This window comes from Peromyscus californicus, unplaced genomic scaffold (genome assembly GCF_007827085.1).
Source record: "Peromyscus californicus insignis strain IS unplaced genomic scaffold, ASM782708v3 Scaffold_11__1_contigs__length_118956290, whole genome shotgun sequence".
Lineage (NCBI taxonomy): Eukaryota > Metazoa > Chordata > Mammalia > Rodentia > Cricetidae > Peromyscus > Peromyscus californicus.
In genome coordinates this window covers 34,484,533-34,510,899 of record NW_026294402.1, presented here as the reverse complement: position 1 = coordinate 34,510,899, position 26,367 = coordinate 34,484,533, and the positions used below count along the sequence as shown (strand labels likewise).

The 26,367-nt window shown below is 47.2% G+C and overlaps 1 protein-coding gene across 2 annotated transcripts in view; it reads left to right on the top strand.

Moving 5' to 3' along the window:
* The first annotated feature begins 6,366 nt into the window (after positions 1-6,366).
* Positions 6,367-26,367, top strand: part of Gramd1b (GRAM domain containing 1B) — a 175,833-nt gene continuing 155,832 nt past the window's right edge. For both annotated transcript variants that reach the window (XM_052757113.1, XM_052757103.1), the window contains exon 1: positions 6,367-6,862. In XM_052757113.1, the coding sequence (XP_052613073.1) occupies positions 6,486-6,862 (377 nt within the window). In that variant the 5' untranslated portion in view covers positions 6,367-6,485. The remainder of the gene's footprint in view (positions 6,863-26,367) is intronic.

The following is a 26,367-nucleotide window of genomic DNA, read 5'->3' as shown; positions in this document are numbered from 1 at the left end:
TGTCTTCCTAGGACACCTTTTCATCTGCTCCAGCCTGTCCCCTTACTTTATAAAACACCATTTTCATTTCTCTGTGTCTTCATTACTCAAACTCTTACTATCTTATTTTTCTTTACTTATTTTATTCTTGAGCCTTTGTTTTTTTCTAAGACAAAGTCTCACCCTGTAGCCCAAGTTGGCTTAGAAGTCACTAGCTCAAGTTGGCCTTGAACTCAGAGCACTTCTTCCTCAGCCTTCTGAGTGCTACGATCGTAGTCGATCCATGCCCTGCTTCCTGAGTCTTAAATACCATTTCCTTCAGGGGGCCTGTCTGCACTACCTATTTCCTTCTAGTTAGAATGTTTTCATTTTTCTACCTACATCTCATCTGCAGATGATTCACCCCGACTTGCTGGTCAGTGTGCCCAGTGCACAAACTACATCCGATTTCTCTTGCACTGTCTCCAGCACTCAGCAAGGAGTTTGTGCGGTGCTCTGATTTCACAGTTACTTGCAAAAGTAAACCGAATGGAAGATCAACCTGAACAGTCCTGTTTCCTAGTAAGGGTATGATAAATGCAACCAGACTCAATAGAGGCTAGGGTAATAGAATGCTTCTTATGTGCCAAGCTGTGTTCTAAGTTGTTGCTGTGGTTCCAGAGTTCATGAGCATGTCAGGAGAAAGCTGCTGGTCAAGAACCTGAGTACACAGATGGGAATTGGCCCCATCCAATCTGATAGTGGGGAACAGAAAGGGACCCGGGGCTCCACTAGCGTGATTGTAATCAGTGCTCCAGAGAGGATGTTCTGTGCTGCTTCTGAGGAATGCAGCTGGATTACCTAGAGCATGGCATGACCAGCCAAGGGTAAGATGGGGTGACCTTAGGAAGTTGTTGCCAGCCCTGGTTTGCACAAAGATTGTCCTTGCAAGACTTAAGAGACAAGAGGGGACTGCATTTGCCTGTACTTTGATATTACGGCGTCACCGAGAAGGGCAGCCAAATGTTATGCAAAATGTTCGCTGAAGAGCTAAGAAACCGGAGGGCTTATCTCGTGGCTGCCCTTCTCCTAGGATGACCAGGTGACGTTAGAGATCACCCTAGCTGCTGTGAAGGCTGATGGAAGCAAGCCTCTGCCAAATTTGTGCATTGCCCAAGGCTGAGAGCTCTCTCCAGGCTCTGTTCCCAGGAAAAGACTCTCCAGCAAGGTTTGCGAGCACCTTCTTTCTCCTCAGGAGTCGGATGTGGTGGCTGGTCAGCTGTGGTTTATTTAGATTGTGTTTAGCAAGGGCTGGCTTCCTACTCTACCCTGCTTCCCCAGACACACAAATTTAGCATGGTTCTTTCTAACTTTAAAAAAAAACAAGCCGGGCGGTGGTGGCGCACGCCTTTAATCCCAGCACTCGGGAGGCAGAGCCAGGCGGATCTCTGTGAGTTCGAGGCCAGCCTGGTCTCCAAAGCGAGTTCCAGGAAAGGCGCAAAGCTACACAGAGAAACCCTGTCTCGAAAAACCAAAACCAAAAAAAAAAAAAAAAAAACAAAACAAAACAAAACAAAACAAAAAAAGCAGGAGGCGGCGGCGGCGGTGGTGGCGGCGGCGCATGCCTTTAATCCCAGCGCTCGGGAGGCAGAGGCAGGGGGATCTCTGTGAGTTCAAGGCCAGCCTGGTCTACAGAGCGAGATTCGGGACAGCACCAAAGCTACACAGAGAAACCCTGTCTCGAAAACACAAAAACAAAAACAAAAAACCCAAACAAACAGAAGTTGTTTATTTACTTGTGTGTGTGTGCTTGCGTACTTGTTGTGCACATGGATGTCCGAAGACAGCTTGTAGGAGTCAGTTCTCTCCTACCATGTAGGTCTCAGGGGTAGAACGCAGGTGGTCAGGTCTGCTGACCTGCAACTTTACACACTGGGCCATCCCATCAGCTCTCTTCTTATGGTTCCTAAGTGGTGAGCTCCTCTAAAGGGTGCAGGGTGTAAAGGGGAGATTCAGAAAACAGACGCTACATGGGAAAGGCGGATTTAAGTGACTCTCCCCATTTGTTCTCTTCTCTCCCATACTCTCTATGCCTTGTTCTCTGCCTTGTTCTTACCCTAGTGATCGTCTCTATGTTTCTAGTTTTCTGTACAAGGTGGTGAAGCAGTTTGCAGACCACAGGAAGGTCAGCAATCAGAATGCCTGCAGCCAAAGACAGTCATTTCAGACCAATTTGTGTTTGGGGAATAAGCCAACTCATTTCAATTAATTAATTAATTCTTGAGATAGGGTCTTGCTATTTAGCTCAGACTGGACCTGAATTTTGAATCCTCCTGTCTCAGCTTTCCCAGTGCTGAGATTACAGGAACGAGCCAAGTGCCTGCCAAATTGCTTGTTTTAAAGTGGAAAACCTGAGTCTTAGATCCTCACACTGGTTGGATAGATATGGGCCTTTAAAAGATAATCTCTTTTCTTCCACTGCCCTAACTAGGCTCCAGTTACCTTTTAAAGGTCTAAGGAGAAAGCCACTAGGCTTGGCCATGCATGCCAGTCATTTAACCAGCCTTAACCTTGGGTAAATGTTTGTCATTGAACACGAGTCCCCACACTGCCCTTTGCATAAACTACTCAGTCATAAAACAAGAGAGTAGAGGGGAATAGCTGCCCACTGCTGTCTGGGCATTTCTGTTTCCATCTCCAGCTTTCCTTCAAGCCACAAACTCCATTCAAGTTTTCCTCGTTTGCTCTTGCCCATGTGCTTCGGATTATGCTGTGTGGAACAGAGTCTCTGTCCATTGGGTTGGTGCATGACTACACCTTTTCCTGGCATGCTCATCTAACTGTGTACTCAGGAGACATCTAGCCTCAAAACTGTTAAGTTTTCTGGATAATAGACTATGCTATTATAGGTCTCAAGAAGTAGTAGACAGGTGCTGGGTGTCTTGTGTCGACAGGAAAGGAGAGCCTGTACAGCTGAGAATAAACAACAGTCACTTGGTAATATGAGAGCCATTCATTTAAAGTTGGAGGCCTAGATGTGGGGTTGGAGGTTGGGAGTTGGGACATTCTGGACACCACCTGTCTGCAACAACCCCCCCACCCCCACCCAACACACACACACAGATGAGGTCAGTTTCCCAGAGAACTGAGGCAGTGTTTAGAGCCAATAGGAGAGAAAGAAAATGTGGGGAGGAGAGGGTGCAAGTCTGAAAGGGATTTGTGGGTACTTTTTGGCCATGACACCCTCCATCAGCTGCTTTGGGAAACTGCCCTCCCCGCTCCCACCCCCAGATTTGTGCTTCTCTTTGCCTGCTTGTAAAACACTGTTGGGACTGAACAGCTACAGTCTGGAACTACCAGGGCACTGCTTTCTTGACTTGCTGCCCATTCTATGATTTTGCTGACCTCTACATTGGTTTCCGAAGGCCTGATTCTGGCCTTGTTACATTAGTCACTGTCATTCATGGGAGTCCTTGGATAGGTTTCTGTAGCCTGCCCCGCTTTCATTATTGCAAGAAGAGGATAGTAACTTCTGTTACCACAGTCCTAAGGTCACTAGGAAGATGCACTGTGATGTATGAGAACCCTTTTACAAAGTCTAAAAGGTCACATACAAATAAGAAGCATATTGGAAAGGTTCAAAGGAAGAAATATTTGGCTCTTTCTAGGGAGCTTAGAGGGAACAACTACTGATAGTTGCAACAGTTTGTGTTCCAAAGTAAACAGAGACAGTTGCAGTGGCTGGGGGTCTGGGGTTTGATTTTTTTTTTGTTAGTTTGTTTTGTTTTGTGATAATTTCCTTCTAGCTGAGGGTGGCCTCAAACCCACTTTGTACGTGAGGATGAACTTGAACTCCTAATTTTGACTGGGGATTTGATGGGTGAAAAGGATAAAGTTTTAAGGAAAGAAGAGGCTGCAGATGGAAGTGGGTGGAGGACAAGGTCAGGGACAAGGGATGCTTTGGGTATCTGCTTCTTTGCAAGTGAGAAATTTTAGATTTAGTCTGGCCAAGGTTTTCTCTCGGGCCAAGTGAAACGTAAGCAGTCATTCTCAAGCACTGCTGTGCCTAAAGCTTAAATGAAATCTCAGGGTATTTGAGGTCCAGACTCTCTTGTGGGACACCTGGCTGAAGTACATGAGAGGAAGAAGTTGGTGACTTTTCTTCATTTTGAGAGCTATGCATTCAAATTCAGAAGGCCTGTGACAAGTATGCGTGTGTGTGTGTGTGTGTGTGTGTGTGTGTGTGTGTGTGTGGTGTATCCTTTCTTTCTTCAAATTATCTGTCGAATTTTTTGGCCTCCAAATGAATGGTAGTGCCCTGCTTCCCCTTAAGCACAGAGACTCAGCTCTTGTTTATCAGCTCACACAGGCAGGTTCTTTGAGTTGGGAAGCTGTCGGATCATCTACAAAGCGTTTCTTCATGGAGGAGATCCAAGACAGCCAGCCAACAAACTATGTAGATCCTTGGTTGATTCCAAAGGGTCACAGTCCAGGCTCCTGCTCTGAGCCGGAAGAGCTTGCCTGCTGCTCTCTGCCAGGTCTGACACCTGATGGAAAGGGCTTTCTCCTTTTTCTGTCCCGAGCAGGAGTTAAAATAGAGTGATACCAAATGATGCCTGTGCAAGCCAGCAGCCGGATGTGAAGGGTCAGAAAAGGGACTGATACTCCGGAATCACTTACGGGTGGACCTGGCCTCAGTTATTCAGCCAGATGCACTTCCTATTTTTTCATAGCCTCAAGGAGATTGTGTAATGTCAGGATGTCTCAAGCTCCCCCCATATGTCATTCCAGGACATGATGATCTGACACGTGGCCAGCTGTTGCCTCAGATGTCTCACTGACCTGTAGGGATGTATTCTATTTTGCAGTGAATCTGTGACCTTTAGGGATGTGATTTTTATTCTCCCAAAGGGAAACTGGACTAACAAACGGCAGCTAAGAGAATGGGGCAAACTGGAGACCTTGTATGGGGTCTTTGTTGTTCCTTATGGTCTACCTGCCAATGAAGAGGCAAACTCCTTGCTTGGGGGTGGGGTCATTGAGTGTTAAGCCTGTACCCCAGCAGGTTGGTGTGGTGCTCAGTCCAACAAAGAATGTCTTCCCAGAGCAACTCACTTCTACCTCTACCTTCCACGTCTTAGGCTGCCTCTGGGTGTAGCACACTGATATACTAGAGGGATTACTTCTCAGTTCAGAGGCCTAGGGCCACAGTAGATTTTGTGACAGAGCCCATGCTCCCAGCAGACTGAAGGCGCACCAGAAAGTCTCAGAATGTCCAGGGATGCGCTTGACTCGGGTTTCCGAGTGCCCTGACCCTCCATTCCTTTCACGCTTTGCTTAGAATGGGGCTATGGTTTGGGCAGGGTCACACACCATGTACAGGAGCAGACTCTTTTCCTCAAGTGGTCCTGTGTGTCCTGTGTCTTTCCATCCAACCATCTGTCTCTCCTTCGTGTCCTGTCTAGTGTCTCCCAGCTTGCCATTTTGGAAGCAGCTTCCAGGAACCGTCCTTTCTCCTCCTGACTATGCCCAGTCTTCCCGGTCAGCACTCCAAGCAACTCAAAGAATACACGTTTCTTAGGAGAAGAGAGAGAGATTCGGCTGAAAAGTCCCCTAGGCTTTCTCTCAATCCTGTATCTTGGGTGGTCTAAGAGTGTGGGCTGAATCCATTGATTCTCCTCCCCCCTACCCCCCTACCCCCCCCTACCCCTGGGGAAAAAGCAGGGAGTTCACTAACCAGAACTGCTTGGCCAATCGTTGCCCTGAGAAAGTTTGGATCGTGCTCCTATTTCATTAGGCTGATTGGAGCAGCCTTGACGCGGAGGTAGAGTCCCTCCCCAAGGGATTCCGTGTACAGTTACAGGGCTGTCGCTGCTTGTGCGTGTCCTTTCAGGAGAGCAACCCACTCCCTCCTCAACCCCCAGCTCCACCTCCTCCACCTTTTTCGCTTTTATCTAGTGTCTCCCTTGCTCTCTCTCTCTCTCTCTTTCCTCTCGCTCCTACCACTGCCTCTTCTTCCAGCCCTCCACGCTCCTGCAGCGCCAAGCCGGCTCTTCAACGCTGTCTGCTGAACGCAAACCACTGAGAGTTTGTTGTGCAGCCCCTGGGGGCCCGGGGCCGCCCGAGTCCCGCTAAGGCAGAGACGCCGGCAGAGCCAGCGAGCGCAGCGGAAGACAAACACGCGGGCGCGCGAGCGAGCGAGCGAGCGAGCGAGCGAGGGGAGCCCCAGGAGGGCAGCCGGGTGGCGAGGCTTGGCAGGCGACTGTCCCTACGTCCGGGGTCGCCTCTCCCGCGGCGGACTGTGCGAGGAAGCGCGCTCCGAAAAGTTCTAGACCGCAGGAGGCGGCGTCCCCACCAGTCCCCTCCTCGCGGCGCTCCAGGAAAAGGAACTTGATCTACTGGCAGGCTCCAGCTGCTCGCTGAACGTGAGAGCAGATAGTGCCACCGGCCCCGGGGTGGGGAGCCGCGAGGGGGAGCCGCGAGCCAAGCTGCAGGTGGAGGGCACCGGGCAGCGGCCAGGGACCCCGATGCCGGCGGCCAACATGATGGAGAACCTGCAGCTGCCCGCCCTGCAGGTGCCCGAGCCGCAGGGCGCGCCCGAGGGCAGCGCGGTGTGGTCCAGCTCGTCCACCCCCACGCTCCGCCGCCGGCGCTTTAAGATGCGCCGGATGAAGAATGTGCAAGAGCAGAGCCTGGAGGCCGGACTGGTAGCCCCAGACCTACCCGGCGTCCTGGCCCCGGGCAAGGAGTTCCTGCAGCTGCCGTCCATTGAGATTACGCCCTCCAGCGACGAGGACACCCCGTGGTCCAACTGCTCCACACCCAGCGCGTCCCCGCGCCGAAAGCGCTTCCTGCTCCGCAAGTGGCTGAGGGTGAGGGAGCGGAAGGAGTGCAGTGAGAGCAGGTAGGTTCCCGTTTTTCTCCAGCAGTCTTCCCCTGCACCTCCCGCCCCTCCCCAGAGCCGTCCAGGGCCCCAGGGCATTCTGGTGGAAACTTCCGGGACCAAAGCTGGAGCTTCTCGCGTCACCAAGGCGTCTTCAGGAGCTGCCAGGGCACCAGGGCTAGAGAGGATTTGTCTCCACAGCCTAGGACTAGGGACTTTACATCACTTGATAGGTTGGCATAGATTCAGGCTGCGTTTCATCTCTTGATCCTCACAGCAAAAAAATGGACAATAAAGTGGTTATCAGTTAGTAATTGTTGAGCCCCTACTGTGTGCAGACTGCTGTAATGAGTGCTTCTCCCTGTCTCCAAATTCTATCCTCAGGGAAACTCTAAGGTAGATAGTGCTATGATTCCACTGTACAGGTGGAGATGGTGGAAGGCCAGTGAGAGAAGTTTAAGTGGCGCCTCCACGTGGATTTACGAATTCCATTTCACTTTTTTTTTTTTTTTTTTGGTCATTTCCCCTACACTAAAATGCCTAGGTAGATGCCATACAGGTCTACATGCCTAGGTAGAGGTGAAGTATTAACCACGTATTCTACCACGTCACAGAGGTGCATCTCTCGATCACCATGCCAGCTCCAGTTTTGCTAAGTAGGTGTTTGCTGTCCACATCCAAGAACTGGTGTGGTGCTCACAGGGTAATTACACAAACCTTGGTGGGGTACTCCTTTAGGAAGTTGTCCATGGCGGCATGGAGTCCCCACTACTCATGGATACCATGCCCCACTCCCCATTTGCTTTTGGGCTCAGGGGCAATGACTGTTAGCAGGTGTTTGTACTGTTGGGTGTGGGAGGGGCATTGTTGTTGCCATTGTTGTTGGTGGTGGTAACTAAGTTATCAAGCACTTTAATGGGGATCATTTACCCTATTTGTTCACTTTCATTTGTTTTCACTTAGGAAGCATTTATGGAGTGGGTCTCAAGGGCTCAAGTGTGGCGCCAGTTAGTAGTGGTGGTGATGCTGAGCAGGGTTTCCAGGATGTGAAGGGATATGGAAGCTAAGCACGATTGGACACTAATACAAAAAAAAAATGTGCCTAACACACAGGCGCCTCCAGCACCTCCAAAACAAACAAACAAACAAACAAACAAATAATAAAGCTGTGTGGTACCTGCTCATAATTTTAGAATTTGAGAAGTAGAAGCAGGAGGATCCTTGGAGTCTGAGATATGCACAGGTTACATGAGAAGGATGGTGTCTCAAAAACACCCAAACCTAAATGAAACAAAACAAAAATAAACCAACGCACCATATAACAAAAAGAAGTTGGGACATGCAAGTTTCATTCACATTAAAGAGATGGAGCCACCAGAAGATTTATACTGTATCACCTGTAGTGGTTGTACAAAAAAAAGAGAAGCTTGGAGACTTAGGAGAGGGCCTGGGAGGGAGAGGCTCAAACCATGACAAGTGCAGGTAGGAAAAGGAAAAAAGTGAGACACATATGAGGTCAGTTACTTAAGATGGACTAAGGGAACAATATGGTAAAAATCAAAAGAAACGGGTGTGTGGTGTGCCTTCTTGGTGCAGAAGGCTAGGGTTGGGTTATGCAGGAGATGACTGTGGTGGTATTGTGTTCCCCAAAATATTGTGTACCTTAATAAACTTATCTGGGGTCAGAGAACAGAAAAGCTATAAGATAGTTAGGCTAGAAAATGTTAGCACACGCCCTTAATCCTAGCATTCCAGAGACAGAAATCCCTCTGGATCTCTGTGAGTTCAAGGCCCATTGGAAACAGCCAGGCATGGTGACTCACGCCTTTAATCCCAGAAAGCAGCCTTTAATCCCAGGGAGTGGTGGTAGAAAGCAGAAAGGTTTATAAGGTGTGAGGACCAGAAACTCGGAGCATTTGGCTGGTTAAGCTTTCAGGCTTCTAGCAGCACAGTTCAGCTGAGACCCACTCAGAGGCCTCCAGTCTGAGGAAACAAGACCAGCTGAGGATCCGGCGAGGTGAGATAGCTGTGGCTTGTTCTGTCTCTCTGATCATCCAGTGTTTACCCCAATAACTGGCTTCAGGTTTGATTTTATTAATAAGAACTTTTAAGATTCATGCTACAGATGACCCTTCTGAATCTTGGTGGCTTCTCCCACTGATTCCCCATGAAATGTCTCTCCTGTTTGTAATGACTGTACAGAGTCTCCCAGTTATGGGTCTTGGGGGCAACAGGTCTTTCTTTTCCGGTAGTCCACCCCATTGCCTTTTCCACAGAGTAGAGGGAAGTGAGGATTGATGGGGGCTAATCTCAAACTAGACCATCTTGTCGTGACTCAGGTACTTTTTCCCTCAAATGTGAGAGACCCAAAAAGAGTCATTGACATTTTGCCCCATCTACTGAAGACAAAACACAGAGGAGAGAGTCATTCATTGCTGTCTAACGTAGGCAGCTGAGTAAATGTAAGGAAAATGGTTCTGGGTTTGAGTTATTTAAGGTATGGGAGAATATTATTTTTTTATTAAAGTAGGGAGGATAGCCTTAAAAATAGGAAGGTTGTTTTACCTCCTAGGTATAACTTAAGACAGTTTTCTTTTATGTTCTGGCTTATGGAGTTGGAAGAAAATGTATATCTTCTCATCCTTTGGTATCCGTGGAGGTTGGTTCCACATCTTTTTGTAGTCACCAAGTTCCTTATATAAAGTGGCATAGTAGTTGCATGTAACTCATACATATTTTCCCATAGATGTAACTTTTCACTGTGTGTGTGTTTTATATGTATTCACGTACATGCGGGGGTCATAGGATAACCTTCAGAAATTGGTTCTCTCCTCATCCAGGGGGCTTCCAGGAATTGAACTCAGGTCTCCAGACTTAGTGGCAACTGTCTTTTCCCACCGATCCATTTTGACAGCCTGTTTTCCCATACACTTTAAATAGTCTCTAGGTACCTCCTAATACCTAACACAATGTAAATGCTGTCTAAAGAATGGCTGTACTGTGTTATTTAGAGAACAAGGATAGGAAACAAACTCTGTTTTGTAGGTGCGTGGAGGTGCACGTCAGTCATCCAAGCATTAGGGAGGCTGGAGCAGGATGATTGGTAATTCAAGACCAGCCTGAATTCTTTCTATTTCTAATTGGTTGGGTCTGTCGATACAGAACTTGGAGATACGTAAGGCCAACTGCAGAAGTAGAAAAAGGCAGGCTGAGCTGTGGATGTAGGTCACCCTTGGCTATACAGTGGATCTGAGACCAGCCCTGAGCTAAATGAGGCAAATACACAATCAGAGCTAAACTCAAACAATACAACACAGCAAGGAATGCTCGTCCATACTAGGCCATACTTGTCCATTCTGTTTTCACCGCCTAGTACCTGCCCCCTGGTGGTGACCAATAGATGTTCACTGATGAGACCTCAGTAAACTTCTTTCCTCTTTCTGAAGTGAAAGTCTTCTTATTCACAAGTCTGAGAAATTTTCAGAGGTGGGGAAGATGAGTCTAGAGATGAGTTTTTTTAAGAACAGAATTATTGAAATATGATTTAGAACAGCTGGGCGTGGTGACACACACCCTTAATCCCAGCACTCAGGAGGCAGAGGCAGGTGGATTTCTGTGAGTCTGAAGCCAGCCTGGTTTACAGAGTGAGTTCCAGGACAGCCAGGGCTGTTCCACAGAGAAACGCTGTCTTGAAAAATAATAAATAAATAAGATTAGATACCACACAATTAATCTTCCAGTCTTGCTGGATCTAAAGCTGAGAGTCTGGCTCAGTAGTAGAGTACTTGCAGGGCATGCACAGGACCCTGTGGGAAGAAGTATTAATGCCAGGCTGGAAAAAGTATTTAATCCAATGTCTATATTGATAGATGTGTATACACATCCCCACAGTTAATTTTAAAAGATGCTTTGTCAGCCTGGCGGTGGTGGCGCACGCCTTTAATCCCAGCACTTGTGAGGCAGAGGCAGGCAGATCTCTGTGAGTTCCAGGCCAGCCTGGGCTACAGAGTGAGTTCCAGGAAAGGCACAAAGCTACACAGAGAAACCCTGTCTCGAAAAACCAAAAAAAACAAAAACAAAAACAAAAAACATGCTTTGTCAACATACACACATATACACACAGCCATAACACCCTCAAGTCCCCAACGTCCCATCTGGATCACCAGCTTCAGATACCCACTAATCTGCTTTTTATAGAGAGCTGAATTTTTTTTTCAAAGATTTATTTATTATGTATATAGTATTCTGTCTGCCCATATCCCTGCAGGCCAGAAGAGGGCACCAGATCTCATTACAGATGGTTGTGAGCCACCATGTGGTTGCTGGGAATTGAACTCAGGACCTCTGGAAGAACAGTCAATGCTCTTAACCGCTGAGCCATCTCTCCAGCCCGAGAGCTGAATTTTAAAAGACTAAAATGTCCATTGAAGATGGAAGTGGATGATTATCCTACTGTTTTCTGTTGCTATAACAAAATCCTTGAGAGTAGATCATTTTATTTTTTATTTATTCATTCACTTATTTATTTATCGAGACAGGGTCTCGAGGATCCAAGCTTGGCCTTGAACTAGTGATCCTCCTGCCTCTACTTCCAAATGTTGAGATTACAAGTGTGTATCATGCCTGGCTTTAGTGTCTTCATATACAAAGTGGAATCATCTCAGTGAGAGCCAGCGCAGGTTCTGAACAATGACTGACTCGGTGGGACAAGCACTTAGAATAAGTACTGTCCCCAAACAACAACAATAAAATACCAAGAAAATAATTAATGCCTGCATATGTTCCCAAATCTCTTGGTCAACAATGACTGTGGTGATTGTTTAAAACCCAAATCGAGCATCAGTGTCCCCTGGGAAGACACTGATTCTGGGAGAAAATCAGAAAGCGGGCAAAGCCGTGTCTCCCAGGATGCATCTTATGAGAGAAGGAATTGGTGAGGGGACAGGTGAATTGGGCAGTGGCAGCTGTAAGCTGTCTTTCTGGAGGACACAAAAGAATTTCTTTTTTCTCCCCTGGGGACCTCCTAGCTGTCACCTTTTACACCAGCTCTCACTCAGCCATCTTCATCCCTTTCTGTAGGACATTCCTACCCTCTAACAGTTGCTCACAGTCTAGCAGTCTAGCCGCTAGAGAGACCTCTAGGCTTCATCTGACCTTTGGTAATGGTACCCGCCAGTTCTGCCCAATCTGGTATGTTAGGCTATGTCTGTGGTGCTAGGATAGCTGCTTGGTTGTTTGCAGGCAGATATCGTTGATAGGTTTGTCTTGATTCTCCACCGCTTCCTCTGATAGTTGGAGGAAGATTTGCTTCCAACTTCAGGCACCTTGCAGGGAGCAGGGTGAATTTGTGCGTCCAGACACTCTACTCTGTCAGACTCTGCTTGGTTATTGTTTGTTTACATAGCCAGCTATTCGGTGTGTACCCTGCTCTGTGTGGTAGAGAAAAAGAAACTCACATCTCTCTCAACACAAAGCAACAAATCCATGTAAAGGAGACTGTGAAGGGTTGGCATACAGAGGAAGCAGCCAACCCCAGGATAGGGTTAAGGAGCAAAGACTTCTACCAGTCCCATAATTCCTTGAGGCGGGGAGTAAGTCTTATTTCGTGCCAAGTTTCCTATTAAGTGTCTTAACTTCATGATCACTGTTAATCCTCACAACAGCCCCCTGAGGTAGGCTTCACAGGGGAAGAACCTGCGGTAGAAGAGATTAACTTGTTCCTCATCTACCAGGAGCAAGGCTGGGATGTGAATTGTGTACTCATTCCAGTGCCGGGTTCTGTACAGTTCTGTGCTGCTGACCTCGCGTGCTTGAGAAGGTGTAGGTGTGGAGGAGCTGCTTATGAGGCAAGATGGGAATTCTCCAGGCAGGGGAAGCTGCTGAGCGAGTTTGGGGGGTTGTGGGGGGTGATGTGTGGGAAGCACAGCTGTGTGTGGGTGAGGATGATGGTTTAGGCGGACTACCCCAGGAGAGGCAGCCTGCCTTTGCCTGTAGATGTGGTTTCTAGATTAAAATAGTTTGTGGAAACTGAGACGTGGAGATGGAGTCCTGTGGGCTGATTCACGCTGGCCAGGTTCCTCTGTGGGAGCTGGTATTTCGAGAGTTTCCATGTGGTTATGCGCTCAGCCAATTACAGGAGACCAGCAAGAGCGTGGGGCAGATTAACAGGCGATGATCCCACCTCTCTTGGTTAGCTCCTCCCAGGCACTGTGTATCCCCCACCCCCACCCCCCCAGTTGCCATGCTAGTGGCTGATGATTGCTTCTGGCGTGCTCAGTTTTCATTAAGGCGCCTGAATGGCTAAGCTGCCAGTGGGGAATTTTCTTCCTGACCCTAGTGAGTAAACTGCAAACTCTGGAGCAGGTGTTTAGATGCTGGACATGGTTGCCGGGCTGCTGTGTGTACATGAGCTTCAGGGAGACCGAGGGTTTTCCTGACTTCCTGGCACCTTCACCTTGGGATCCCCCCCCCCCCCCCCCCGTTTGCATAGCCCAAAGCTGTGTGTGACTTACCCAGGGGCTATTAAGCTGGTGTGAAGGAGAATATGTTTAATTATGTTGCGACCCAACATTACAGATGGAGTAGGTTTCCTTCTCTCAGGGGAGAGGATTAGAACCTCTCTCAGGCAGGTAACCCACGCCTTTGATCCCAGCACTCAGGAGGAGATGGAGGCCAGCCTGGTCTACAGAGTGAGTTCCCGTACAGCCAAGGGTACACAGAGAAACTCTGTCCTTGAAACAAATAAACAAACAAACAAAAAAGAAAAACAAAACAACTCTCCCCAAACAAAACAAAACACCACCAACAACAACAAAAAGAAACCCTCTCTCAGGAATACAGAATGAAAATGAAACCTGGACTTTCAAGTGGGAGAAATGAGACAGGATGGGGATGCTTTTACCTGATGAAAAGAGAGATGAGACAAACGTCGGCCACCCTCATGCTCCCAGTGGCGTCCACGTGTCCTCTAGAGACAGTATTGAGCTGGTGGTGTAGCCCAGTGATAGAGGGCCTGCCTAGTAGGCACGAGGCCCTAGGATCAATCCCTTGTACCTCCAAATATAATAAAAAAAAACCAATAATAATAAATAGTGAGGTAGTATTGATTTGAGATATTCCTGTTTTCAATTGTGTTTCTGGATTTTTGAGTTAAGTTGCATAGTTTAGATACATATATATCCATGTAGAGCAAAGGTTGTTGGTAGAAGATGGCAGTGATTAAAAAAAGACCTTGGGGTATTTCCCTGGGGACCGCAAAAGAGTTTTTGTTTTTAGTTAGATAGTGTGAGGTTTTCTTTGCTTCCTGTATATTCTCTGACTGGTCCAAGACTCAGATGGTTCTAACCTGATCTGCAGGTGAGATAAAAAAAAAAAATGAGGTGACCAGGCAAGGCATGGTGGCTTGCTAGCTGAGACTCAGACCTGTGACCTGAAATGTTGATCAGTCCCTAACTGGCTCTGGCATCTCTCGAGCACCGGGCTCTTTTTCAGGCCTCTCTCTGATGATCCGCATCACTGGAGTCAAGCCTGTCCCTGACCTGGAGCCTCTGCCTTGAGGTCTGACCATAGCTGTTTGCTGTCTTCCTGCTCTGGTTGGGAGTTTAGCCGTGAAATGACGGGGCTGAGGGAAGGAATGAGAAAAATGACCTCTTTCTTCACCTCTCTCTTTCAGCTATGGTAAAAGAATTTGTCGGATGGCCTAGTTTGGGTATGGTCCATTGAGGTACATAGGATTGAATAAGGTCACTACCACAGAGCCCCCATGACTGAATCTTGGTGGCTTTATCAGGAGAGGCACAAAACAGGGACATAGTCTTGGTCTTTGCTACCTTCGGATTCTGCTGCGTGTGAGCCCTTGAACCTTAAGAAATGTGAGCTAAATAGACTTCAAAAAAATAATGTTAGCCTGCCTCGAGTAGTTTGTTACAGCAATGAAAAGCTGAGTCAAATAGTGCCATAATATTATTTGTACCAATAATGAGGAAAATGCAGAAAGACAATGGACGGTCAGTCTAATGACACTTTTCTGAAACAAACCTGTAGCCTAGGCTAGCCTTGAAGATGCTATGGAGCTGAGGATGACTGTGGACTTCTGATATATCTGCATTCACCTCCCAAGTTCTGGGATTACAGGATGTACCATCATCCCAGGCTATGTATGTATGTATGTATGTATGTATGTATGTATGTACAGTCTTGTTTTGTAACCCATGATGACCTAGACTGTGCAATTCACACTCTTCTCACATTCACAGCCCTCCTGCCTCAGCCTAGAAAGTGCTATACTACAGATGTTTATCACTATACCCAGCTTAGTGGCGCCTTTTTTCAAAGTTCTCCAAGGGTCTTCCAGCCTGTTGTTTTAAAAGAAGTCACTTTTAATACTATTTAAAGTCAACAAACATAACTAGTCTAATAGAATAACTAGCTAATTGTAAAACTTAGGTAGTAGGAAAGAGGAAAACAGTTTATAATCTTGACCCTGAGTGATGTATTTACCTTATTATTTTCTCATATTCTTCTCTTGTTCAATCTTTCCTTCCAACTGAGGGATTTTGGAGTTATAAATGACCCACTATAATAAACTCAGATGTATCAAAGGGGCACATGATTTGTAAAAGACACTCTTTCCACTGCCAAGTCTGTGTGTTTTAGGAACTCTTTGACTGGAACCTGGAACAAAAGTCACACATACACTGCAGGCCATCCTTTGAGTTTGCATCATGGGTCTCTTGTAACAGTGTTACAGCAGTTCAGAGTCAATAGCACATTTCTAGAACCCCATTTAGTTATTAGTGACTAGTCACTAGTTAGTTCATCATTGTGTCACGTGGAGACATCTCCCAGTGAAGGTCACTCAAGTGTGCAGTTTCCCATTTGAACTTGACAGGCTCCAAGGTCAGGAGTGGCCTCAGCAAGGTAAGCCTTAGCCTTTTCAGTGTCTGACATGAGTGAACTGAGCACAGATGTTGCATCTTCTCATGAGGCTCTGTTAGGTGGCTGGTGCAGAATTGAATTTGACACCATCATATAGCTCCATCATCCATTTTCACTCTCTGGCCATGTCCCGTCTTCTCAATATGTGTCCAAATACTCACCTTTACTCACTGAATACTCACTGAACCAGGAACACTGGGTTCAGTCATTGTCTTGGTACAGACTTCTGGCTACAGTGCCAGTCAAGAGGTTCTTCTCCCAGTGTTCCCCATTTGTAGGAAACAGAGTGACTAGGGGCCATCTTGAACAACAAGCAATACAGTTGCATTTGTTGTTGTGTGAGCCAGTGTATCCCGGGCAGGCTTTGAACTCACTATGTCACTGAGAATAACCCTGAACTTCTGATCCTCTTGTCTTAGTCTCCCCACTAGGTCCTGTTTTTCGTGGTACTTAGACAGAACCCAGGGTTGCCTGGATTGGAGACTTACTGAGCTACATCCTCAGCCCTGGATGAATTAGCATTCCCCTCCCCCTGTATGTATGTGTGGTAGGGAGAGAATGTTTATGCACATGTATGGACACCTGTGTTCAGATGCCTGCAGAACCCAGAAGAGGGCAATGCATATCCTGGAACTGGAGTTACAGTTGGTTGTGGGCTATATGATTTAGGTGCTGGGAGCCAAATTCTGGTCTCTGCAAGAGCAGCAAGCTGTCTTAACCACTGAGCCATCTTTCTAGCCCCAGCTGCTTGAATCTTAACCTCAGTTGTCCTGATAAGGAAGCACAATGTGCCTCGTGAAGTCTGTAGGAATTCTGACAATGGTTCTGAAATATAGTTACAGTTTCTTTGGAATTAGCCATGCTTCCAGGACTTGTAGCCCCAGTCCTGATCATGTGAGTCCTCCTCCTCTTCTTCCCCTTCCTCCTCCTTTGTGACAGGTTCTTTCTATTATATGGCTCTAAGCTGTCCGGGAACTCACTATGTAGATCAAGTTGGCCTTGAACTCACAGAGATCTACCTGCCTCTCTGCCTTCCAAGTGCTGGGATAAAGGTGTGCGCCAGCACACCCTGCTCCGTGTGACTTCCGTATCAGGTAGGGAAGAGAAAGTTGAGACTGTATAAGGAAAAAACAAGAAGAATGATAAAAGAACAAAAAAGTAGGTAGCTGTATGGGCAAGTTGCTCAGGGTTTGTGATTGTTGGGCCTGGGTTTAGCTCCTAGCTCCAAAGATCTCTGTTAAGGTTTGACTGTGAATGCCAAGAATGCACGTATTGAACTCGATCCCCCAAATTCATTTGTGAATTAATTGGGGGTTCCAACCAACAGAAGGCAATCATCAAGCAAAGATGTCACAAGGGTGGAGCCTCCATGATGCTATTAACAGCTTTATATGAAGAGGAGGAGACACCAGAGCTGGGTTGCTCACTGTCTCACTATGTGGAGCCCCTCCCACCTGAGAGGATGCACCAAGAAGGTACCCAGTAGCTTGTGCTGCCAGGATGCCCCTAGAGCCAGAGCCCAAATCATCCTCTATTCTTTAGAATTACCCACGCTTGTGTATCTGTTCTGGCACTAAAAAGCAAATTATCAAACGGGCATTTCCCCATCTCCCCGCGCTTTTCTTTTCAATGTCTGCCACAAAAGAGCATAATCTTCCTTGTGGGAACTCTCCCTTCGTTCCTGTTCTGTTGATTGCAAGCACAGCTTCTGTGGGAACTCTCCCTTCGTTCCTGTTCTGTTGATTGCAAGCACAGTTTCGCGATCCATTTCTCTATCAGCCTATTGCTCTGAAGAGAATCTCCCCTTCTAACTGCTGGGCACTATGGGCTGTTAGGTTGTGTTCCCTGTTTTGAAGAAATGGTGATTGGACTTCCAAATTGGTACAGGGCGTTCTGTTTCAGTTGGTTTGTGGCGCCCTGGGTATTTGTATCCCCCAGCAGTTATGTACTCCAGAGTCAAAGGCAGTGCCTGTTCCTGATGAGACCCATTAGTAGTCCCCTATGGCTGACAGCATCAACCAGCCTTGCCAACAATGTGCAACATCTTTCTCCAGAGGAGCCTGCTCCATAACCATCTGCTGTCTCTGTCTCTATTGTTCACGTTATAGACCTCATAATACGTCTAGGCTCAGCCTGTCTCTCTATTGTTGCAATAGCGCCATGTCTACTTTCTTCATGGATCCAGGTGGCTGCCATAGTTGAGCACACATATTACTTGTTGATTCTAGGTGCCATCTGAACCTGGATGGGGGTTCTTCTGGTGGCATCAAAGTATCCTGCTTTGATAAACCTCACAAATTCCCATAGTGATTGCCATAGTTTTGTGACCTGTGTGAGCATCCTTCTCTTTATCAGGTCAGGTTCCACTGCCTTTATGCTTGACCAGGGGCCAGGCCATTGGCCACTACCCTGGAGAGAGTAAACAACCCAAGCCCAGGAGATATATTACTGTTAAATTCTTTGACTATTATTAAAACCAGCGTATAATTCAGCCCATGCAGCTGATCTCCTTTTTCTTCTTCCATCAAGAGTGGCATCCTTCCAAACAGGATGTTTTCTGTTCTTCTTGGAACTGCCATGCACAGCGGCAGGCAGCAGGTCCTTGTTGATAGGGTGAGAGCCATTTATAGGGCACTGTCTGAGTGGTGACAGGTCGAGCAGTGCTTCATGCCGCTCTAGAGTCTGTCTGGGGGGAAAAGAGGCTCCCTGCTCACATCTCCTCCTGGAGTCCCCAGGCAGCCTGATCTTGAATAAGCCATTTGAGTTCTGTAACCTCATGACCCAGCAGTTGTTGCTTCCTTTGCTCAGGCCTGTGCAGAAGTCCAGCCTAGGGTCAGCACAGAGCTACCCTGAAGGGAATGTATCCATACTAACACTCCCATGTTGTGTGAGCTTGGACAGTCTGGATCCAATTCATATTGCTCAAAGGACCGAGTCCCCTGCCTTATGCTCTATAGCATGAGGTGTGAAAAGCATTACCCAGTCTTCATGCCTATTTTATAACCAGGTAAAACAGGTCAACTTCTTCACTTAAAGCCTGTCTGGAGCATAGCAATTCCCCTACAGGTTTTCAGCCTAATACCATCAATCTTTACATACCAACTATGGCTGCCATTGGAATTTGAACAACTGGTTTGGTTTTTTAACAGTGTTCAGCAGGGCAAGTGTTTCCCAACCAGACAATTTCTGTCTGCTTAAAACAGGTAAAAGAGCCGTACCATTTCTTTTTGTCTCCTTTCATGAAACCTCTTTATACATTCCAGCCTTTAAAAAAGATGATTAACCCTTCCAAGCTGAGGTTCTCTCAGTCTCATAACCCTCATTGGAGTTTCACCGGTGGGTTTGATGCCACAGTGCATGGTGCTCCTGGATCAGAGCCACAAGAACCTCTCATCTCCACTTCCTGGATATTTAATCCTTTATTAAATGAAAACCGTGAGGCTTCCCAGGCGGGTGGCTAAGGGACCCTGCTCATCTTTGCCTTCATTAACATGGCTGCCTGTCCTCCTGGGCCTCTTTTGAGATGTTCGTGTGATATCAGACCACCTCTACCATGTAACATTTGCTTTTTTCCTTTCGGTGGTCATCTTTCCTTCTCCATTTCTGTCCAGACTATGCTGTCATTGGAAGGACTTTTAGCTCAATCCTGTCCTGATCTAGACTGCTCTCATGTAGATCATATACCTGACTATGGCCCAAGGCAGTCTCAGATCAGAGTTCTAAATTTTCTCCAAAGTTTAAAAATGTTCAGGGTTGGGGATTTAGCCCAGGGGTAAAGCACTTGCCTAGCAAGCGCAAGGCCCTGGGTTCGGCCCTCAACTCCGAAAAATTAAAAAAAAAAAAAAAAAAATGTTCACCTGTCACAGAAGACCAGCATAGAAGAGCTTTCTTTTATCAACTCGACCTCTGATAGTTCTATAGTCAGACCTTTGCTTCAGTCTCATTTGTGCCCATTTGGTTCATTTCTTTTGCATTCCTCTAAGCGTTTACATCCCACTGAAACAACCACTGGGGTTCTTCCCTTCCCTTTTCTTCTTTGTTTCACTCTTACTTCTACTTCTAATGCTAATTCCAAGTCAGGCTACCTATTCGGACCCAACAGCTATAAGCTGGGCTCCCATCCCCCACCGTGGGTTCCCAGAACTCAGAGCTAAGTACCTAACCTATGTTGTTGATTGTAAATGATGTAGATAAAGAGGTATACAGAGGAAGGTGTGGGGTGGAAACCCATGAGGTGAGGCATGGATGGAGGGTTTCCCATATCCTTTTTGGGTGCAACACCCTTCCAGAACCTCCGTATGTTCAGTAACCTGCCAGGAAGTTCAGTGAGCTGTGTTGTGTAAGAGGTGTTACAGACTTTGGCCTTCAGCCTCATCCCACCCTCCACTTCTTTTCTGAAAGTAAGTAGGTTGAAGTAAGATTCTACCTCTCCAGCCGGGTGATGGCGGTGGCAGCAGTGGTGGCGGCAGCAGTACACGCCTATAATCCCAGCTCTTAGGAGGCAGAGGCAGGTGGATCTCTGAGTTCGAGGCTAGCCTGGTCTACAGAGCTAGTTCCAGGACAGCCAGGGCTACACAGAGGAACCCTGTCTCAAAACAAAACAAAGCAAAATTCTACATCTCCAATATTTTTTTCCTTTGCAGTCTCTTCTTCCTTTTTTTTTTTTTTTTCTTCTTTTAACTGAGACAAGTTCTCATGTAGCCCAGCCTGGCCTCAAACTCGTGGTTGAGGATGAGACTGAAGTTCTATTCTTTTGCCTCCAACTCCAGAGTGCTAAGATTATGGAAACTGCGTCCAGTTTATGTGGTACTGGAGCTCAAGCCCAGGGCTTCTTCATGCTAAACAAGCACTCTCCAGTCTGCATCTCTGTGACTTTTAATCATTCAGGTTCAGGAAAGAGTGGCCCCATGATGAGGCTGTGCTGGTTACCATCACCTCTGGAGTTATCTGGGGGAATCGTTATCAACAGCGAATGACTCATCTCTCTAGAGAGTCCAGGGGTTTTAAGGAAGGAACACAGATGAAGACTGAATACTTTAAAGATTATAGTGCAGGCAGCCTGTGAAATAAGGACGAAAATCCTGTGCAGCACAGTGTCTTGAGATGCCAGGGAGGATGAAGAGCTTTAACCAAAGCAGTCAGAAGAGCCCTGCCAAGTGTTTACAACATTTAGCCTCTGTTGTGGTTTCCGGCCCAAGCATGTCAGCTAGCGCCAGGCTGACCCCCCAGCAACCTCCTTGGTCTAGCCAACATTGTTCCAGGCTGGGTCATTGCAGTCCGAGGCTCTTTTTGACCTTTCTGTTGAGTCGCAGGCCTGGATAGAATGGCAGCAATAAAGGTTATTCTGAGCAGGTGGAACTTCTCCACAAAGCAGCCCTGAGCTCAAGTGTTGACATGCTCTCAGCACCTGGGTCCATGGTGACCCATGTCTCCCTGACATGGGAAAATTGCACCAATAAAAAAAAAAAAAAGGGAAAAGACTGTATTCCCTCTCTTGATTATTTCTATGTTTTCACCTATACTTTTGAGAAAGTCTGACCTAAGATCTAGACGAAACCTCCCAAGGTACATTTTTCTTCTTTTCTGGGGTGCTCCCTCAGTGGAGCTGGAGGAGTACAAGCTGCTCATCACCCTTGATATTCCTTTGGAGACTTATTCTTAGTAACCAGGGCTATTTCTTCTAGATTATTAGGAAAGTCTTGGCTTTGTACTACCAGGTGATGAATCTGTTTTTCTAGGGAGGTCTTGGGACCCTGGCAGACCTCTTGGAGGAATTTTCAGCTATCCATGTGGAAGTGACTTGTCCATTCAAAAATACTGATCTTTTCTCTCCAGTGTCTTCTCTGTCTCCGTCACTTCCTCAGTGCCTCAGCTGATGGTCAGATCTTCTGTTTCACTGTCAGAGAGGTTTGTTTTAAAGTGTAGATTAGATAACTCAAGAGAGGTGACTCTTCCAGTTCAACAAGCACCTATTGGACATTTACAGGCGCTGCCCTTGGGCTGTGTGTGTGGGACTGAGGTAGAGACCAGCGGTCCTTCCGTGGAGGAGGTCACAGTCTGTGAGAGACAATCCCTCCCAGGAGACTACAGTATTCAGACTAAAGCAAGAAGACAAAGTAGGTCTGAGGAAGGGGTCTGTTGGGCGGGAGAGGAGAAGGGGGTTATAGTGCCCTGATTTTCCCCACTTTGCCTCACTTCACTCACATTCACCTGCCCCCCGTTAGTGCCTGCCTTTTCCTCTCTAGGTGTGGGGCTGGAGATGTAGCTCAGTTGATCGAGTGCTTGCCTAGCCTCCATGAAGGCTGGGGTTGAATCCCTAAGACCCTATAAAATCAGGTATTGTGACACACCCCTGTTACCCCAGGGCTCAGGAGGTGGAGGCAGGGGGGCCTTCATCCTTGGCTACATAGGGAGTTGGAAGCCAGCCTAGGCTACCTAAGACTCTGCCTCAAAGAGAGGGAGAGAGAGAGAGAGACAGACAGACAGAGAGAGACAGAGACAGAGACAGAGAGACAGAGAATATGAATATTTAGACTTTATGGCAGATAGATTGATGAGGTGTTCATTTCAACTGTGAGGAAACTGTAAGGTCCGAAGCCACACACCTGGTCAGTGACTGAGATGGACAGAATTCAGATCTCTTGTTACCCAAGTGTGCTGTCCTCTATTTCTTGGGGTCCCATCTGTATCAATTACTTTTCTGTTACTATGATCAAATATCATGACCGAAAAAGCAATTTCAGGAAGAAAGGGTTTATTTTGCCGTGGGCTTCCCGAAGGATAGAGTCCATCATGACGGGGAAGTCATAACAGTCAGGGAAGCGGGAGCAGGGGCTGGCTGATCACAGTTGTATTCACACACGGGAAGGAGAGAGTGAGAACAGGAAGTAAAATGAGGCTATTAACTCACAGCGTCTCCCTCCGTCCACCCAGTGATACACTCCTCTAGCAAGGCTCTGCTCCCAAAGGGTCCATAAGCTCCCCAAACACCACCAGCTGGTGACCAAGGGTTCAATACATGAGACTGTGGGAGACATTTCTCTTTCAAACCACCACACCTGTTGCCAGGATGGAGTTGTCCAGTCAGTCATACAGCCGGACATGTTCAGGCAGCCTCCTTTCTCTTTCGGGGCAGGAAGGTAATTTTTCCTGTGGTAAGTCCTCAGCATCAGTCTTTAGAGGCCAGCAGGGGCAATGTGGAGTGGAGACTCTGGTTCTGTTGATTGGTTCTCTCTGTGGTCCTGGGCAGGTTGTTTAATGCCCTCAAGTCTCAGTGAGATTGTGAAGGGGGGTCTGTTGAGACGGCTTAGTGGGAAGCCATTTTCCCCGGAGGCTGATGACCTGATCTCTATCCCAGTCTGCACAGAATGGGAGAAGAGAACTGACTCCTTAGAGTTAACCTTTCATCTCCATGTATTTGCTATGGCACGTGCGTGCACGTAAAAATACACACACACACACACACACACACACACACACACACACACACACACACAATGTTAAATCTTTTTTTTTATTTTTTTTTATTTTTATTTTTTATTTTTTGGTTTTTCAAGACAGGGTTTCTCTGTGTAACTTTGCGCCTTTCCTGGTACTCGCTTTGGAGACCAGGCTGGCCTCGAACTCACAGAGATCCGCCTGCCTCTGCCTCCCGAGTGCTGGGATTAAAGGCGTGCGCCACCACCGCCCGGCCATCTTTTTTTTTTTAAAAAAGCAATTGAAACAGAGAATATATGTATCTTTTTCATTTTTTTTTTTTAAGCCAAATTGACGAAGCAAAGGCATTTGTGGCATCCTATGGGCCTCAGAATCTGCCGCTCTGGTTAATGTAATCTGAAACAGTAGTCTGCCGTTGCTTTGACTATTTCTGAGCTGCTTGTTTTTGATCTGTTGGTGCGATCTGAAAAACTACATATCAACCTCATTTTTAGAACTCAGCGACTGTGCTACCCATCTGCCACCGCAGCGATGGCCCATGTGAGGTTCTGGCTTCTTATTTCCACTTCTCCTTCCCCCCTCCTCTGTCTCACACTTTTCCTCCTCAAGCTTGTGTACTGACTTCGGTACAGTTTATCCGCTCTTGGCTTTAATGATTCCTTTCTGTGAATGACAATCTTAATTCATTTTCTAGGGCTATAACAGACTCTCCGAGGATGGGTAATTTATAAAGACAGAAGTTTGTTTGCCCAGAGTTCTGGAGGCTGAGAAGTTCAGGATCAAGCTTTCTGAACTGTGTCCTCTAGAGGGAAGGAATGCTGTGTCTGCACACAGTGGAAGAGCAAAGAGGGGCCGACAATGCCCTGTTGTGATGGCTTTGATCTACTTTCATGGTCTTCTCTCTTTCTAAAGCCCCCACCTCCTAATACTACCACCACCTCTCTCTCTGTGTGTGTCTCTGTCTCTCTCTCTGTCTCTGTCTCTGTCTCTCTCTCTCTCTCTCTCTCTCACACACACACACACACACACACACACACACACACACACACACACACAATTTTACACAGATTTTGAAGGGAACAAACATTCAAACTCTAGCCATGAGTTTTTTCCCTTTCTCTAAAACTCCCTCTGTTTTACAGTTTTTTTGGGCTCATACTCCCACAGGCTAACTCACATTTTCTGTGGGCTCTTCTCAGCTTGCCTGTCCATCATCTTTCTCCCTAACCCAGTTCCTCCCGCTCCACGCTTAGACTGGGGATTGTTGCCCTCCACTGTGGGGAGGTTCCCTCTCTCGGCACAGATGGCCCCTCAGATGGGAATCCTCACCTCCGTGCACTGCCAGCTTCGTGTATGTATCCCCTTTCACGCCTGGTCTCCATTGTAACCCCTCCCCTTTATCCTGCTCTCTGCAGTGAACTGGGCTGAACGCTCCCTCTGTCTCCCTTTCTGTGTTGCGTGTTGCTGCTCCCTGACCTCTGTCTCCACCCAGGGTCATGTTCAGTTCCTTTGATATGGTAGTCGTTTACTTCCAAGTCTTTGTAGACATTGTTCCTTCCGATGGGATTGCTCTTTCATGATGCTGCGCTATTGGACCCGCTAAGGCCTTTTCCTTTGGCATAGTTAGACCTTTCTCCAGGGCGTCTTTCCTCGCTCGAGTGTTCCCTATAGGGCTGCTGAAGCACCTTGTGTGGAGTGGGGTTACATGTTCTCACTCTGTCCTTCCCCAGAGTCTGAGCTATGGAAGCTCAGTTTACATTATTCACCAAAGAAGCCTTTTGCCTGGCACAGAGCAGGAGCTTGGTGAATATGTATTTCAGGAATGATCGAATAATGAAATGACGAAAGCACACAGGAAATTCGATTTTCATGGAATTCGAATATAAATCATCGTTTAGACAAGGCATCCTCCTAAATCAGAATAATCACCCCACCTGCCACTTATGCAAATGTGGGCTGTTCTATTGCTTTGCTTGCCTGTTAGTTTCCTTTGTTTCCCATTTATTTGGTCCGTATCCTCCAGAGAGCAGGGGCTACAGTTCTTTTACAGGTGGGCTTTATTCACAGAAACCAGGTTTTGGTGTAGTCAGGCGGTAAGTGACGGTAGTTACCTCAGATGGGGTTCTGGCAAGCGGGATAATGCTAGAGCCAATATTTTGTCTGCTGTTTGACCTGAGGCCCTGGGTGCAATCCACAAATGTCTGTTAGTACCCGCCTCTCTCTCTCTCACACACACACTCAAGCTGGTGGGAGCTTTGAAGGGTATTTATTTTTGGAGCTGTGGTTGCCACGGTAACAACACTTTTTACCGTCTTCTACTTCCAGGTCAGGACATCAGTTGCTCCTCTGGAAGAGGAGCAGGATGTTGGAGTAGATGCTTTCTTCCACCATCACCCTCCCCACAGTTGGTCCAGCCACTGTTTGTTAAACACATACTATGTGCCAGTTAGTGTTCTTCCCATCAGACACTTGTGACAGCTATCACATTTGTCCTCCAGTAGATTGGACACCCCAGGGCATAGAGATGTAGCAAATTAACCCAACAGTGCCAGTTCCCATTCATTCATTCGTTTGTTTCTTAGACATTTGAGGCAGAGACTTGCTCTCCTGCCCAGGCTGACCTCAGATGCACCATTTGCTTGCTTTAACTCCCAGGCTTTGGGATTACAGGAACAGGCTACCAAACCACACCTGTGTCTGCCTCTTTGTTTAAAAGCAAGTTGTTTGGGAACATTACCCGAAGAGGGTTAGTTTCTTTTCCAAATCCAGCACTTAAGAGTTGTAAGAATCAGAGAGTCTGCTACAAAGACAGATGTAAAGCCGGGAAGTGGGGAGGAGCTGACACCTGACTGTGGGAAGCAGACGTCTTTCCCATGGACAGCGGGACTTCATCTGATTAACTTAATTGGGGGTGAGCATTCGGAATGCAGACACATTTGTTGCTTTGACTTTGTCCGAGACCTTGGGAGATGACAGGATTAAGCCTGATCTGTCACTGCAGCTGTCCCATGCCAGAACACTTGTTGTGCTGGGGTTGGAGAGCCTCTTGGCCCTCCAAGAGGAGCCAGGAGCCAAAGTTGCCAAGAAAAACTGCCCTTTATTACTTAGCGCAATGACAGGGTTGGGGAACGGCAGTGAGTGGATTCATAGAG